Genomic DNA, 15,850 nt, shown 5'->3' with positions numbered 1-15,850 from the left:
GTTTGGTGATGCCAGAGGTTCAGTGGAGCTTACTTGATATTCATGATGGACTATACTAACTTGGTAATACATAGAATATAATAGAAAGTAGTAATACAGAGCTATGGGGCTAGTGATAGCGATAGTGAATATATAGATTAGAGGGTACGAATTAGATCATACGAACTCAAGTACAAAGTTTGCTCCTAAACAGCAACAACATGAATTATCAGAAAACAATTATCAAGTTTCAAAAACGATTCTACAAATCTACCATTACACATTTCTACCATAGTGTGCTTCATGCCTTCATTAACACTCGATCACCTTGCAGATTAGTTGACAAACAGCAGAGGATCATTTCACCGAGACCTTTTGTGTGGTCGATTCTTTTCTTTTGCTGGTATTCACTACAGGTTAGACATTTTAAAAAACAATATAAATTCAAAGTAAGTAGACAAATGTTAGATATATAACAAAGTAACAAAAACACTTGCCCATTTGAAGAAAAAAAGCAAACGTCCAACATACCCTATAAGCAACTTTTAGACATTCTAAAATTCTTACACGGCGGACTCTCATCAACATAACAAGTTATAAGTAATCAAGCTAAGTTTCTCATGCAGGATCATCTTTAAGGTCCACAGGGCTTCTCTCAGTGAGAGTCTCACAATAGTCAAGTGGGAAGCACCCTTAATGTCAAGAAGGGTCGCACAGGGTCAAACTATAACTTATCGTGTATCCAGGCTCTCCGCAAAGCCGGTTCGTCATCAGTTTTTACGGATGTCTCTGATCAAAATTTAGTCACATAAAGCTCGCAGAGTATAGTGACACTGGTAACACTACGTTTCTTTCACGTGTTTTGTCAAGTACTGAAAGGGGAAAAAACCAGACGATTTAGAAACTATCAAGCAGATTATACGTGTTAGGTCATTCTCTTGCATGGGTTCTCATGTGTCTAGACAAGTGTGGCTTGTGAGCTGTCCTGTACCCGCACTCCCCACACATGTAGGGTTTCTCACCTGTATGGATTCGCATATGTGCAGATAAGTGAGACGTTTGAGCTGTCCTGAACCCGCACTCCCCACACATGTAGGGTTTCTCTCCGGTGTGCTTTGCTAAATGTTTGTTCAAATTTGATTTAGATGCTGCAGAATAGTCACACAGGTCACACTTGTAGGGTTTTTCTCCAGTGTGGGTTCTTATATGTTGGTATAAGGTGGACATTTGAGCTGACCTGTACCCGCACTCCCCACACATGTAGGGTTTCTCACCCGTGTGTTTTGTGCGATGCTGGTCCAAAGTGGATTTCTGTGCTGCAGAATAGTCGCACTGGTCACACTTGTAGGGTTTTTCTCCAGTATGGATTCGCAAGTGTCGGGATAACCTAGATTTCGTAGTTGTTCTGTACCCACACTCCCTACACATGTAGGGTTTATCATCAGTGTGCTTTGTTGCTATATGGTAATCAAGGTGGTACTTTTGTGTTGCAGAATAGTCACACTGGTCACACTTAAAGGGTTTTTCACCACCGTGTTTTGCTGCTATATGCCTGGCCAAATTGGGTTTATGTGTTGTAGCATAGTTGCACTGGTCACACTTAAAGGGCCTTTCCCCTGTATGCATTTTCATGTGTTTAGCCAAAATGGACTTTGTTGCTGTCCTGTATCCGCACTCACCGCACATGTAGGGTTTCTCACCGGTGTGTCTTGTGCGATGCTGGTCTAAATGGGCTTTCCGTGCAGCAGAATAGTCACACTGGTCACACTTGTAGGGTTTTTCTCCTGTGTGGGTTCTCATATGTCTGGATAGCTTAGACTTTTGAACTGTTTGGTACCCACATTCCCCACACATGAATTGTTTCTCACCAGCGTTATTGATGTTGGCGTTTTGTGCTGCCGTCTGGTTTCCAGCATTCCTTATTTTGCTCTGGCAGTCAAAGTGGGGACCTCCGGTGAGAGACCCATCATAGCAGTTCTGATCCACTCCGGTGGGAGACCCTTGTTTAGTCGTTTCCATGTCTAACCTACTGAGAAAATGAAGAAAGAATTACAAAAGTCATCGTTTATATCTAAAGAAAGTACTGTATATAGTGTTATATGACCATACACTTATACCCCACAATAGTTTAGGCGCGTTCATAGTAAAAGGAACCGTTGATTTTCCTATCTTTCAAGAATCCAACAGGTTACTAAAAATCACCTGCAAGTCTTTTAGAGTTGTCACGTCAGTAAGAATACATTCCCTCATGATGTTTCAAAGATGAGGCAGTACATAATTCTTTCGCTGTGGCTATTGACACACCGAGATGCCAGTCAGCCAATCAGAGCTTGTAACATGCCTTTCCGGCAATATTTTACACAAGCAATAATTAATTAGACATTGTTCGGAAGATTAGACCTTGGAATCTTTGAATCTTGGAATGAACGGACGTATTCAAGTTATGCCCTACATTTGGATACCTGTTAATACAGCTTTCATCGTATATGTTTGGCGTAGTGTAGTGGTGAAGAGCGTTGACCCGGGAATTCATGCTAACAGCTCCGACCCGGTTCGAGTCCGCGCCGGAGGTTTTTTAATTTTTTTGTCCCTTTTTAAACATCCATTTGATATAAGAATATTTTATATATAAACAACTTTTAAAGTTTCTGTTAGCATCATAAACCAAAAATAACACTGACCACAGAACACGTCATAATTTTCGGCCGTGTGGTTCCGGCGCTATCGGCAGCGACTCGGAAGAATATTTCTTTCACATTAAAAATAATGGAGGTAAAGCAACAACTATAACTTCGCTTCCTTAGTGATATAAGTTTTGAGGCCGCAAATTCTCCAATACGGCAGGAATTCGTCGGTAAACACAGCTCAAATCGTGTTCCTAACCGATCCAACATGGCTGCCATGATCACATGCGGTGACAGTAAAACTAGCACCCTATATGATAGCAGATTCCGATGTTTAAAATTGTGCCGCAAACACGTGAAAAAGATCGTATTTTGGGTTGATAATGGACACAGGATGCCATTTGTATTTTTCAGAGTGTTGATTGTCAAATATAATCGTAAGATTTCCTCATTTTAGTGGTTTCTAGCACTGGGTGTGTCAATAGCCTAAACAGGCTATCGCCACACTGAGTGTGCCAATAGCCTAAACAGGCTATCGACACACTCAGTGTGTCGATAGCCTGTTTAGGCTATCGACACACTGGGTGTGTCAATAGCCTCGCTCTTATTCTTTATCCCCCACAAAGCGATTCGTTTAATTGTAGTTATTTAATATGGCCACACAGCTTCGGACCAACTATTTGTGAATACTTCGCTTTTCCTAGAAAACTTGACCTTTGCTAGCTAGTGCTTATAGGGATGAATATATATTGGGATAAGATATTGGGATATGCAAATTACAGATAAAGAATTATGCATCTATAGATCACCCCTGAACTTCCTGTTCTTATCAATAAAATTTTACCAACACTGTTATTGTTGCAGTAGATTTAAGAAATTGGAAAAGCCAAAATAATAGATGATACAACAACCTGAAAAAATGACACTGTCCGAACCATCATCCCGGCCCCCTCCCTACCTAGTTCAAAGGTCACTTCCGGATGTTTCCACGTGCCACTTACAAACCATTAAATGCCCTTATATGGTCTTATGTATCACTCCATACCCTCTTAAACTGTCACCTCCCTGCTGTATGACGTATGGAGGTGATGACGGGGCAAGTTTGGTCTCGCCCCCCTCCCCCTGTGCGATTCCACCATTTTCATATCCAGAAATGTCCTATAAACTTTCATATTTCTCTGGTTTTCTTCCACAAAAATGACCTCAAACTTTTACACTCGACATCAAAATACTTGGTTGCTTGCCATCAGCTCTTACCTGCTTCCTATGACGTTTTTCCCCTCACGTAAAATCCTGCGAGGGGGCTGTTGTTCTTCCGTCGTACCGAGGGGTCAGAGGTGAAGTAGTGCGGGTTAAAGGTGAATATGTTCTCCTGATGTCCCAGATATTTGACTCCCGCCAACACGTTAAAGACGCCAAGCTTCGTTTTCAGTCTGAGGTTTGGCCGCTATGCCTTACCTTTAGAGGGTCACTCAGCAATAGATTCAAGTGTTGTTTATCGGTCAGGTACATTCAGAGGGCCTTGGACTTGGGCCGTGAGGCATATAAACATAATCAATTAACACATACAGGTCATTGAGCTAGTCTAAGAAAGGATTAAAAAAATGAATCTTATTCCGGTCTCCCGATTTTCCTACTGTTGGCGATTTTCTATCTGATCGAAAGACTTAAGATCGAAAGTTAAAAAAAACATTGCTAACTGCGCATGTCGATAATTTCCTTCGTATTGTGCCTCATTGGGTATCTATAAGTGTAGGAAACGTTGTTCAGTTGTATGGACGAACTCGATTGTGTTTTAGAGCTTGAAAATAATAGCTGAAGACATGCTACCATTCAACTTGATTTGTATCACATATGTGTTACATACTGCAATATGAAGTGTATCATACTTCTGTGGTTAACTGTAATGTCGAGTTTTTACTTTTTTGTGGAATCAGACGGAGACAGTAGATGCTGCTAAAACTTGTATTTTATTGCGTTAGTACTACAGACAGTGGGGTGGACATTCCACGGGTGGTGCCAGAAGTTGTGTTACTCCTCAATTCTCACACAGCTTTATGGAGCATACCATGATGGACTAACATAGTAATACATTGATCAGAGGGTACGAATTAAATCGTACAAACTCACATGTAAAGTTTTCTAAACATTATATTAAACAGGAATTATCAGAAAATGATAAAGTTTCAAAAACGATCCTATAAAACTACATATCTACTGTTACACATTTCTACCACAGTGTGCACTTCATTCCTTCATTAATACTCGATCACATTGCAGGTTAGATGACAAACAGCAGTAAAAATCATTTTACCGTAACCACTGCTTTTTGTCGCTTATTGTTTTTTGCTGGTATTCAATACATGTTAGACATTCTCTAAAACAGTATATACTCAAAGTAAGTAGACAAAATATTATTTCTTAAAGAAAATGTTAGGTATATAACAAAGTAACAAAACCAATTCTATGCCTTAACTTGCTTTGTACAAACAATAACCTATTTGAAAACATAAATCATCTTATTCTATGAGCAACTACCAAGTCATTCTATAATTCTTATACAATGGACTCTCACCAACGTGAGAAGTAATCAAGCTAAGTTTCAGATGCAGGATCACCTTTCAAGTCCCCACGGCTTCTCTCCGTGAGAGTCCCACAAGTCAGATACCCTTAACTTCCGGAAGGGCCTCACGGGGTCGAACTGTCACTAATCCTGAATCCAGATTCTCCATATTATACATAATTATATTCATATTATATATCTATATCTATGAGAAACTATCAAGTCATTCTATAATTCTATCAGAGGACTTTCGATTCATAAACATGAGAAGTTTAGAATCATTAAGCCAAGTTTTACATGGAGGATCACATGGCTTCTCTTAGGGTGAGCGTCTTACAATAGCCCCTAAATTCAGGAAGGGCCGCATAGGGTCGAACTGTTACTTATCCTGTATTCAGACTCTCCTTAAGCCGACATGCAATATCATATTTCAGGTCCACGACGCTTCTATTAGTCTGACAATAGTCAAGTGAGGAGCACTAATAATGTCAAGAAGACCCGCAGAGGGCAAAACTGTCACTTATCCTGTATCCGAACTCTCCGCAAAGCCATCATCAGTTTTTGTCTCTGATCAGTAATCAGCCACAAGGCGTCCACATCGCAGTGACACTGATGACACTTGTTTTTCTACGTCGAAAGATGATTTTAAAAAAATGTCGTGCTGGTTTAATACATTTGTTTGTTCATTTTCCAATATGGGTTTTCATGTGTTTAGAACGGTTAGACTTTATAGCTGTCCTGTACCCACATTCTCCAGGGTTTCTGACCACTGTGTTTTGATGCTACATGGTAGTCCAAGTTGACTTTCACTGCAGCAGAATAGTCGCACTGATCACACTTGTAGGGTTTTTCTCCAGTGTGGGTTCTCATATGTCGACGCAAAGTAGATTTCTGAGTTGTCCTGAACCCGCACTCCTTACACAGGTAGGGTTTCTCACTAGCGTGCCTTGCTGCCATATGGTTGTCCAAACTGAATTTCCGCGCTGCAGAATAGTCACACATGTGACACTTGTAGGGTTTGTCACCTGTATGGGTTCTCATATGTTTCGCCAAGTCAGCCTTTTGAGCTGTCCTGTGACCACACTCCCCACACATGTAGGGCTTGTCGCCGGTATCGCCGGTATGCCTTGCTAAATGTTTGTTCAAATTGGATTTATCTGCTGCAGAATAGTCACACTGGTCACACTTGTAGGGTTTATCACCTGTATGGGTTCTCATATGTTGTGATAGCCTAGACTTTCGAGCTGTCATATACCCGCACTCAACACACATGTAGGGTTTCTCACCACTGTGCTTTGCTGCTATATGGTAGTCAATGTGGGATTTCGTTATTGCAGCAAAATCGCACTGGTCACACTTGTAGGGATTCTCACCGGTGTGTTTTGCTATATGGATATCCACGTTGCCTTTAAGTGCTGCAGAATAGTCACACTGGTCACACTTGTAGGGTTTTCTTCCTGTATGGGTTTTCATATGTTGAGACAAACTTGATCTGTGAGCTGTTCTGAACCCACACTCCCCACACATGTAGGGTTTCTCACCATGTTTTTCCACAAGATGTGTATCCAAAGCGATTTTATTCATAGAAGAAAAGTCACACTGGTCACACTTAAAAGGTCTTTCTCCGATATGGATTCCCAGAAGCTTAGCTAAGGTCGGCTGCTCACACATGTAGGGTTCCTCACCAGTGTTGTTCGACTTGACTTGTTCCATGTTCTGGTCTTCAGCTTTAATGACTTTGCTTTCACAGTTAACCTGCCATACCCTGGTTGGGGACCCACCATAGCAGTTGTGATCTTCGGTGGGAGACCCAAAGCAATCAACTTGGGGAACTCCGGTTGGAGATCCACCATAGCAGTTGTGATCTTCAGTGGGAGACCCAAAGCAGTCAGCCTGGGGAACCCCAGTTGGATACCTAGCATAGCAGTTCTTATCTTCGGTGGGAGACCCTTGTCCTGTCGTTTCCATGATGAATCTAATGAAACTATTGTAGGATTTCTCACCACTGTCATCGCTGTGTTTTTCTGATTTATGGATGTCCAAAGTACCTTTCTGTGCTGCAGAATAGTCACACTGGTCACACTTGTAGGGTATTTCTCCAGTGTGGGTTCTCATATGTAGAATTCTCATATGTAGAAACAAAGCAGATTTTCGAGCTGTCCTATACCCGCACTCCTCGCACTCATAGGGCTTCTCACCGGTGTGTTTTGTTTTATGCTGGTCTAAATTGAATTTCTTTGATGAAAAATAGTCACACTGGTCACACTTGTAGGCTTTCTCACCATGGGTTTTAACCAGATGACTATCCATGGCGGTTTTATTTACAGTAGAATAGTGTTCGATCTGGGTTCCTATATACTCCTTACACATTAAGGGTTCCTCACCAGAGTTATTCAGGTTGTCTTGTTCAATCTGGTCTTGAGCATTGCTTGCTTTGCTGTCGCAGTCAACCTGGGGAACCCAGGTTGGAGACCCATCAAAGTAGCTCTGATCTTCGGTGGGATACCCGAGTCCTGTCGTTTCCATGATGATTGGACCTAATAAAGAAATTGAAGATTATTAAACTAAAAAGATAACATTTGGTAGCAAATATATAATGTTTATTTCTATTTGTTGGGCTAGCCTAACATTAAAACAAACTAGTCGTCCGTTTTAATCCCTAAGTAGAACCTACGGTAGCATAAGATAGAATTAAAAGATGGCAGAAGAGTGAATCCGGCCTAGGAGTGTGTTTGGCTCCCAGTAGCTTAACATACTCCTATTGAATCTGGCAGCTTTTGATACTATCTTTGATACTACAGTAGGATCTGCTTGGAGATTTGCTGTCTATTCTTACTCAAATACATTCATTGTGTATGATGACCAGCCACTCCGGCTCTGTACCAGCTACCTGTTGCTACATATAGAACACAACACGGTGTAAATTCCGTATCACCAGAGGTACCAGCCCAACAGCAGGTAGGATCACCCAAAGGCCAGAGGGTGATGCGGAATACACCGTGTTGTATTTCATCAATGTCATACCGACCTGAGAAAACAGAAGTTGAGAAAAGTTGTTGCCCTCAAACATTGTTACAACAGAAATGTTCCAACGATTGAATCAGGTAATCGAATGTTCGAACGCGCCGCACTCGGCATGTGCAAGGACCACACAAAATGTTCGATGGAAGCCTGTGTGATAAACCTTTGAAGCATGTCTGATACAACTTTTTATCACCCGGTCCGGAACACCTTTATCGAACGTTATCGCTGCCCAGGTATGACATAAATTATGTACACGAACCATCGAAGACCACAGGGTGCCTGACGCAACCCCAGTAACCATGGCGACAGCCGTGTGGTACAGGTCACTGACCTCATTTGTTTAGAGAAGAAAAAGAAGAAAGGCAAAAATAATATGTCTCCCTTCTGTGAGGTAAACATAATTGTTTGATCACAAAATTCCAAACTTGTACTGAAAACAAAGTACTTGGAGCTTTACAATTACTGTGAATGCAAGTCGCGGGGATTTAATTTCGCGTTAGCGGGAAATTGGAGTGTTCGCGGTGGTTTAAGTTCGCGGTAGTGCCATACACTGCAGTCACATACTGTGTAATGGAAAAAAAATTGCGGTGGTTTTAGCTAGGTTCGCGGTAAGACTGTTTCGCCAAAACCGCGAACATAAAACCATTACGAACATTTCTGCATTCACAGTATGTATATATGACCTAATGCTACAAATAAGCCTACAGTGATTTTTGGCAGGTTTCATATGAATTAGGAAATGTTGCGTTTCTTAAATTCAAGAACTTTACAAGTAAGTTACTAAAAAGTCAGTGTGAGTTAGTCACAATGATAAGTCATTTGCCCCTCTAATAGCACCCTCAAAACTCTTTCTTACATTAATCAGATTTTATTTTGATTCAAACTTGAAGAAAACTTATGTGATAGCCTTTGAAATGGACTGGACAGTACCAGATGTAATATAGTGTTAGAACATTGATACTCCAGATCATATTTGTAATCCTAATTTGTATCTAATAATTGTATTTAATGTGGCAGTTAGTGTATCAACGTATATTTATGTATAATTTCATATGTGGGTCACAACACTAGCATACCGCTGCCTGTGACCCACTTGCATATTTGTACGGTTTTGCAATCATAATAAATCAAATCAATGACTTTCAGGTGTTTCTACGCGTTTTACAAACCAAGCAAGTATTTATTCGAGGGGGTAACCAATATGCGTTGTAGTTTAAAACATGGTAGAGCTTTGGAGTCAATGGACGCTGGTTTGAAATTGAGATATTTTCAAAGCATAGAAACCACCGGCCTTTGACTTGATAGCCCTAAATACCAATACCCTGCTTTAAAATACAACGGACTTAGGTTGCCCCGCGGATAAAGGTGAACTAGCGTTACATTATATAGCATTCTGTGTCCTCCAAACCGTCCATTTCGCCTTTTGATGACGTACGAAGGAAACTAGGTCACACGAACGTTTGGTTTCGCCCCCTCCCCCTTCACTTCCGACTCATTCACATCAAGAAAATGCCTCAAAACTATCATGTTACTGTGGAATTTCATCCACAGGCCTTTTCTTAAACTGTTATGTTTAGTATCAAAAATAATTTTCTGCTCGTTTCTAAGTCTTACCTGCTTTTTTGGCGCTTTTTCTCTGCAAGTAAACCGGGACTCAGTGCAGCAATATCCTTCTATCGTATCAGGAGGTCACAGGTCAACTTATGTAGGTCAAAGGTGAAAAATGTAATCCTGATAATCCTTGTAAACCGCTTGACTTCAGGTAGCACGTTAGGCCTTTTTCGTTTTTGTCAACGTTTTGTGGTCTACAAAGATCATTCAAATAATTCTACATGTGCTATGCGTCTGTTTCTATTCTAACATTAACATAAAAAAAGGTCGGTTTCGAAGAAATGGATGCTAATCCTTATCCAGTTGCTTTGTCAGTAATTGTGGAGCTGAGTAATTGCTTTTTGGTGAGTTCGTATGTCCATATATTCGTTATGATATTATCGATGAGAGAATGCGTGAATTTATAACATGGATTACTTAGATAAAGGTACGTAGAACGACCGTACCCCTGAAAAAGCTCTGAACCTTGGACATATTACCTAAAATTTCTGTCGCCACACATGCGTTCTAACCTCTGTTTATTCTCTTAAGTTTGCAATTTAGGCCATCTTAAAGATTCAATTAATATGGGTGACATTCTCAGGCAACCCCAAAGCTGATACAAGGCTGCAAATGAAAAAAAAAAATAAATAAATCAAGAAATAAATTTTGCCTTCATTCTAAAATCTAGTTGGTCATGGCCAGCTGCAGTATCAAGTTCAACCACCAGGAGGCTCAAAATCAACCCTAATCGCCAGGCCAACACCACCAACCCATGTACTAAATATTATCTCGATCGAACGTTTCGCGAGTTCTGGAGATATTGCGCCGAAAACACCCCTTGCACACACATGCTACGTAAAACTATTGGGTTTCTATGAATAGAGGAAACGTAGTTCTGCTGTATGGGCGAACTCGATTGTTGTTTTAGAGTTTGCAAATAATAGCTGAGGATATTTATGCCATTTAACTTGATTTTGTATCACATATTTGTTACATACTGTGATATTAAGTGTTGTATCTTGTTGTGGAATCAGACGGAGCCAGTAGACGATGTTAAACCTTGTATTCTATTGCGTTAGCACTATAGACAGTTGTGTTACTTCTCATTTCTCACACAGCTTCATCGAGCACACCATATGTTCTCGAATAAAGTTTAAAACCTTATATCCATGGTGGCCTATGATAACCTAGTAATACATAGATTAGAGGGTACGAATAAGATAATACGAAGTCTGAAGTCTTCTCCTTAACAAAAACAACAGGAATTATCTGAAAATAATTAACACGTTTTAAAACTATAAAATATCCTATGAAACTAAATATCTACCATTGCACATTTCTAACGTAGTGTGCACTTCATTTCTTCATTAACACTCGATCACCTTGGAGGTTAGTTGTCAAACACCAGTAAAATAATTTCATCGAGACCACTGCTTTTGTGTGGTCGATTATTTTCTGTTGTTGGTATTCACTACAGGTTAGACATTTCTGAAACAGAATACATATTTCAAGTAAGTTGGCAAAATATTTTTTCATCAAGCTACAAATGTTAGACATGTAAAAAAGTAACAATAAAAATTCGATACCTTAGCTTGCTTTAGCTTAGAAAACACTTGCCTACTTGAAAAGGTCCATTAACTTATCCTATAATGAACTATCAACTCATTCTATAAATCTTACACAGTGGACTCACATCAAAATAAGAAGTCAAAAGTAATCAAGCAAAGTTTCTTATACAGAATCACCTTTTAAGTTTTGAATAATCAAGCTAAGTTTTACATTTAGGATGACCTTTCAAGTCCACACGGCTTCTCTCAGTCAGAGTCTCACAATAGTCAGGTTGGAAGCACTCTTAATGTCCGGAAGGGCCGCACAGGGTCGAACTGTCACTTATCCTGTATCCAGACTCTCCGTAAGCCAAGAATCACATGCCATATCATTGCCAATATCATCTTTCAGGTCCACGAGGCCTCTATTAGTCTAACAATAGTCAGATGAGGAGCACGAATAATGACAGTAATGTCCAGAAGACCCGCAGAGGGCAAAACTGTCATTTATCCTGTATGCAGACTCTCCGCAAAGCTATCATCAGTTTTTTTGTCTCTGATCAGGAATCAGCCACATGGCGTCCACATCGCAGTGACACTGATGACACTTGTTTTTCTATGTCGAAAGATGATTTTAAAAAAACTGTCGTGCTGTTTACATTTGTTTGTTCATTTTCCAATATGGGTTTTGATGTGTTTAGACAGGTTAGAGTTTATAGCTGTCCTGTACCCACATTCTCCAGGGTTTCTGACCACTGTGTTTTGCTGCTACATGGTAGTCCAAGTTGACTTTCACTGCTGCAGAATAGTCGCACTGATCACACTTGTAGGGTTTTTCTCCAGTGTGGGTTCTCATATGTCGAAGCAAAGTAGGTTTCTGAGTTGTCCTGTACCCACACTCCTTACACGGGTAGGGTTTCTCACTAGCGTGCCTTGCTGCCATATGGTTGTCCAAACTGAATTTCCGCGCTGCAGAATAGTCACACATGTGACACTTGTAGGGTTTGTCACCTGTATGGGTTCTCATATGTTTCGCCAAGTCAGCCTTTTGGGCTGTCCGGTGACCACACTCACCACACATGTAGGGCTTGTCGCCGGTATCGCCGGTATGCTTTGCTAAATGTTTGTCCAAATTGAATTTCTCTGTGGCAGAATAGTCGCACTGATCACACTTGTAGGGTTTTTCCCCTGTATGGGTTCTCATATGTCGTGATAACCTAGACTTTTGAGCTGTCCGGTACCCACACTCCCCACACATGTAGGGTTTCTCACCACTGTGCTTTGCTGCTATATGGTAGTCAATGTGGGATTTTGTTATTGCAGCAAAATCGCACTGGTCACACTTGAAGGGTTTTTCACCTGTGTGCTTTGCTGCTATATGCCTGTTCAGACTGGATTTCAGTGCAGCTGAATAGTCGCACTGGTCACACTTGTAGGGCTTCTCTCCTGTATGGGTTCTCATATGTCGGGATAATTCAGACTTTTGAGTTGTCCTGTACCCACACTCCCCACACCACATGTAGGGTTTGTCTCCGGTGTGAGTTGCTAGATGACCATTAAAGTGAGATTTCCATGGTGTAGAATAGTCACAGCGGTCACACTTGTAGGGTTTGTCTCCTGCATGCTCACTAGCAGTGTTCAAGTTGACCTTTTGGTCTGCTGTCTGGTCTTCAGCATTGGTTGTTTTGCTGTCCATCTGGGAAACTCCGGTGAGAGACTCATCAAAAGAATTTTGCTCTACTTCGGTGGGAGACCCTTGTCCTGCCGTTGCCATGTCCAGCCTAATAAGAAAAGGTAAAAAGTGATCATACTATTAGAATTGACAGAAAAAAAATTAAGCTATAACTTAATCAGCTGATTTCAATCTACTGCCTAAAAACCCAACCAAATTTCATACTTTTTGTGTGAAAAAAGAAATTTTGCCTTGTGAAATTTTGATAATTTTATTTTCTAGAGTAATTTGTTATATCATCATGCTGTTACAATACCCCCATGGAAGTCACACAATCCGTTAATATCGCTCAGAACCTTTCTTATATCAACTACGGTTAGTTTTACCCCAAATGGCAGGAAATTTGAAGGAAAATGTTCCCATGAAGAAAATGCAATGTAAACGGATTGGAGAAAGGTTATGAAAATGGATATACAACACATATTTTTCTATTATAATTTATAATAAAAAAATATGTGTTGTACATCCATTTTCTCCCAGCTGACCCTACTGCTATACTAGTAACTACCAGATTCAAGTCTATGCACGCAACAGTTGCAGTAAAGAAACTTGCAAAAATTCAATAGTAGAAAATACAACATAAAATCTTCCCCAGCATCTTGAAAATATGAGCTAAAAGCCTCCCCCTGGCTACGACATAAATTCCTTGGTTTGAAGGTCACTAAGGGGTGTTTCCACATGTTAGCTTTAGTATAATTACAAAACACCTAACGGCCTTACATGGCATTACATACCATTTGATATCCTCTAAAAGCCCAACCATATCCTCCACAACGGTCATTTTGATGTGATGAGGATCGCACGAATGTTCGGTTTCGCCCCCCTCCCCCTTCATTTCCATCCCATTCCAATACGGAAGAAATTTACTACAAACTATCATGTTTCTTCGTCTTTTTTCTCCACAGAAATGATCTTAAACTCTTACTATCAACATCAAATTAAATGACTGCTTGCTGTTTGACTTACCTGCTTCCTAGGACGGGTTTTCTCCTTGTGTGAACCGGGAGTCAAGGCAATCTGCGTCTTCCTTCGTCGTAGCGAGGGGTCAGAGGTGAACTACTGCGGGTCAAAGGTCAAATTTATTCTCCTGATTCCCAAAATATATGACTCCCGCCAATACGTTACAAAGCGTCTTGCAGGCCATTGCTGGAGGAAAAAAGATGAGGTAGTAAACAAACTGTTACTGTGGAACCCAAATCACGGAAACAGGCAGGGGAAGACCGCGAAAGTCGTATATTAAGCAACTTGCTGAAGACAGCGGTTTGGACCTGCAGCAACTTCCCGCAGCGATGGAGGACAAGGAGGGGTGGAGGAAACTAGTTTTGCGGAGACTTCGAGCGAGCTCGCCGGAGTGAGTGAGTGAGTGAGTGAGTGAGTATTATCTAGATTAATAAAGGCCTTAATAGCACCTAGAATGACCATACCCTGAATAAGCCCTTTCACACATGCAGATCTAGGTCAGAAAACATGTGCGGCGACAGGAATTCTAGGTAATAATATGTCAAAGAATAAGGCCCCGAAATTGTAAACAGTCTCGACCATAACTTGCCCAAAATGTCCAGACGGGTTTTGTTTTCAATTTCGGGGCCTTAACCTTTGACATGTTACCTAGAATTCATGTCGCCACACATGCGTATCTGTGAAAGGGCTTATTCTCTATAGTTTCCAATTTAGACCATCTTTCTGATTCCATTTAATATGTGTGGCATTCTCAGGCAACCCCAAAGCTGATACAAGGCTGCGAATGAAAAAAGAAGAAGAAATAAATAAATTTTGTTACATTTTAAAATCTTGGTGGTCATTAGCCTGAGTATCATCCTCCGTAGTGACCTCCGTAGAGCCAGCGGTCACTACGGAGGGTGATACTCAGGCTAGGTGGTCAGGCCAGCTGCAGTATCAAGCTCAATTACCAGGAGGCCCAAAAATCAACCCTGACCGCAAGGACAACACCACCTGGTGAACCCTTGAACCAAATATTATCGCAATTGCACGTTTCGTTCTGGAGATATTGCGCTGGAAACGCCCCTTGCACACACATGCTATGAAAACCCCCCATTTTTATGGAGGTGATAACAACTTTAATTGTCTGCTGACCGAACAAATCATTGGCCAGAACATAATACCTCAACATGCTTATTCAGTATTTCCGTTATAAAGTGGGAGTGCTGACTACTCTCTCACGAGTCTGGAGCGGCTGAAATTCGGCGCTAACTCGGACGGACCTCTCGAAACCACTGTCTTCTTGACTGCGCTTTAAGCTTGGAGCCACCTGGAATCGCAGGCTGGAAGTACGAAGGTTTGATACTTTTATTTCCTTGATTATGTTTAACACCTCTTTAGGGTAGGGCCAGGCATCCACTGTGTCTATAACCTGGAATCCAGTCTAGTTGTGGCACGGCCTACCGTAGTTAGTGTAGGCTCTCTACGGGGCCAGTGCAGTTCTCTGCCGCCGGGATAATCGTTCACACCCGGTAGGATTTTCACGCGGTAGGACTTTGCCCAGTGGGAGTTAATTAATAGGCCACAACCCGTGGATGGCAAACTCCCACCGTGCAAAAACCCTACCGGGTGTGAAAGATTACCCCGGCGGTGGAAAGACCCTCCTGTCCCGAAGGTAGCCAGGCCACTCCACGGTAGACTGGATTCCAGCTTACTGTGTCTAGGGCATGGCTTTTGGAAGTCCGAGCCAAACGCTCTCCTTTTACCGCCTTTGGCTTCCCCAATTGAAGTCTGGAACCCACTTTTACATCTCCGTAGGGAAAGGGAAAGGTATGTCATGTAAACTGCC

At 41.3% G+C, this 15,850-nt stretch overlaps 3 protein-coding genes across 3 annotated transcripts in view; all 3 read right to left on the bottom strand.

Moving 5' to 3' along the window:
- LOC118403760 (gastrula zinc finger protein XlCGF57.1-like) overlaps positions 1-3,946 on the bottom strand; it is a 13,310-nt gene extending 9,364 nt beyond the window's left edge. The window contains exon 1 of the mRNA XM_035802559.1: positions 3,861-3,946. The gene's annotated coding sequence lies outside the window, so the exon portion shown is untranslated. The remainder of the gene's footprint in view (positions 1-3,860) is intronic.
- A 608-nt stretch (positions 3,947-4,554) lies between these two features.
- On the bottom strand, positions 4,555-9,885 carry LOC118403759 (zinc finger protein 347-like). Its single transcript, XM_035802558.1, has 2 exons — positions 9,805-9,885; positions 4,555-7,703 (listed from the first exon to the last, which is right to left on the bottom strand). Exon 2 carries the CDS (start codon positions 7,690-7,692, stop codon positions 5,887-5,889), a length of 1,806 nt encoding a protein of 601 aa, XP_035658451.1. The 5' UTR covers positions 7,693-7,703; positions 9,805-9,885; the 3' UTR covers positions 4,555-5,886.
- Positions 9,886-10,829: 944 nt separating this feature from the next.
- On the bottom strand, positions 10,830-14,143 carry LOC118403672 (zinc finger protein 239-like). The gene is made up of 2 exons (XM_035802453.1): positions 14,029-14,143; positions 10,830-13,111 (listed from the first exon to the last, which is right to left on the bottom strand). Exon 2 carries the CDS (start codon positions 13,102-13,104, stop codon positions 12,037-12,039), a length of 1,068 nt encoding a protein of 355 aa, XP_035658346.1. The 5' UTR covers positions 13,105-13,111; positions 14,029-14,143; the 3' UTR covers positions 10,830-12,036.
- Positions 14,144-15,850: the final 1,707 nt, after the last annotated feature.

The sequence above is a fragment of the Branchiostoma floridae genome, chromosome 16 (genome assembly GCF_000003815.2).
Source record: "Branchiostoma floridae strain S238N-H82 chromosome 16, Bfl_VNyyK, whole genome shotgun sequence".
NCBI classification, from domain to species: Eukaryota; Metazoa; Chordata; class Leptocardii; order Amphioxiformes; family Branchiostomatidae; genus Branchiostoma; species Branchiostoma floridae.
This window is presented reverse-complemented; position numbering and strand designations above follow the sequence as displayed.

Bases quoted from the DNA above. Each gene is read 5' to 3' on its own strand.
- LOC118403759 (XM_035802558.1), bottom strand. From the start codon at position 7,692: ATGGAAACGACAGGACTCGGGTATCCCACCGAAGATCAGAGCTACTTT.
- LOC118403672 (XM_035802453.1), bottom strand. From the start codon at position 13,104: ATGGCAACGGCAGGACAAGGGTCTCCCACCGAAGTAGAGCAAAATTCT.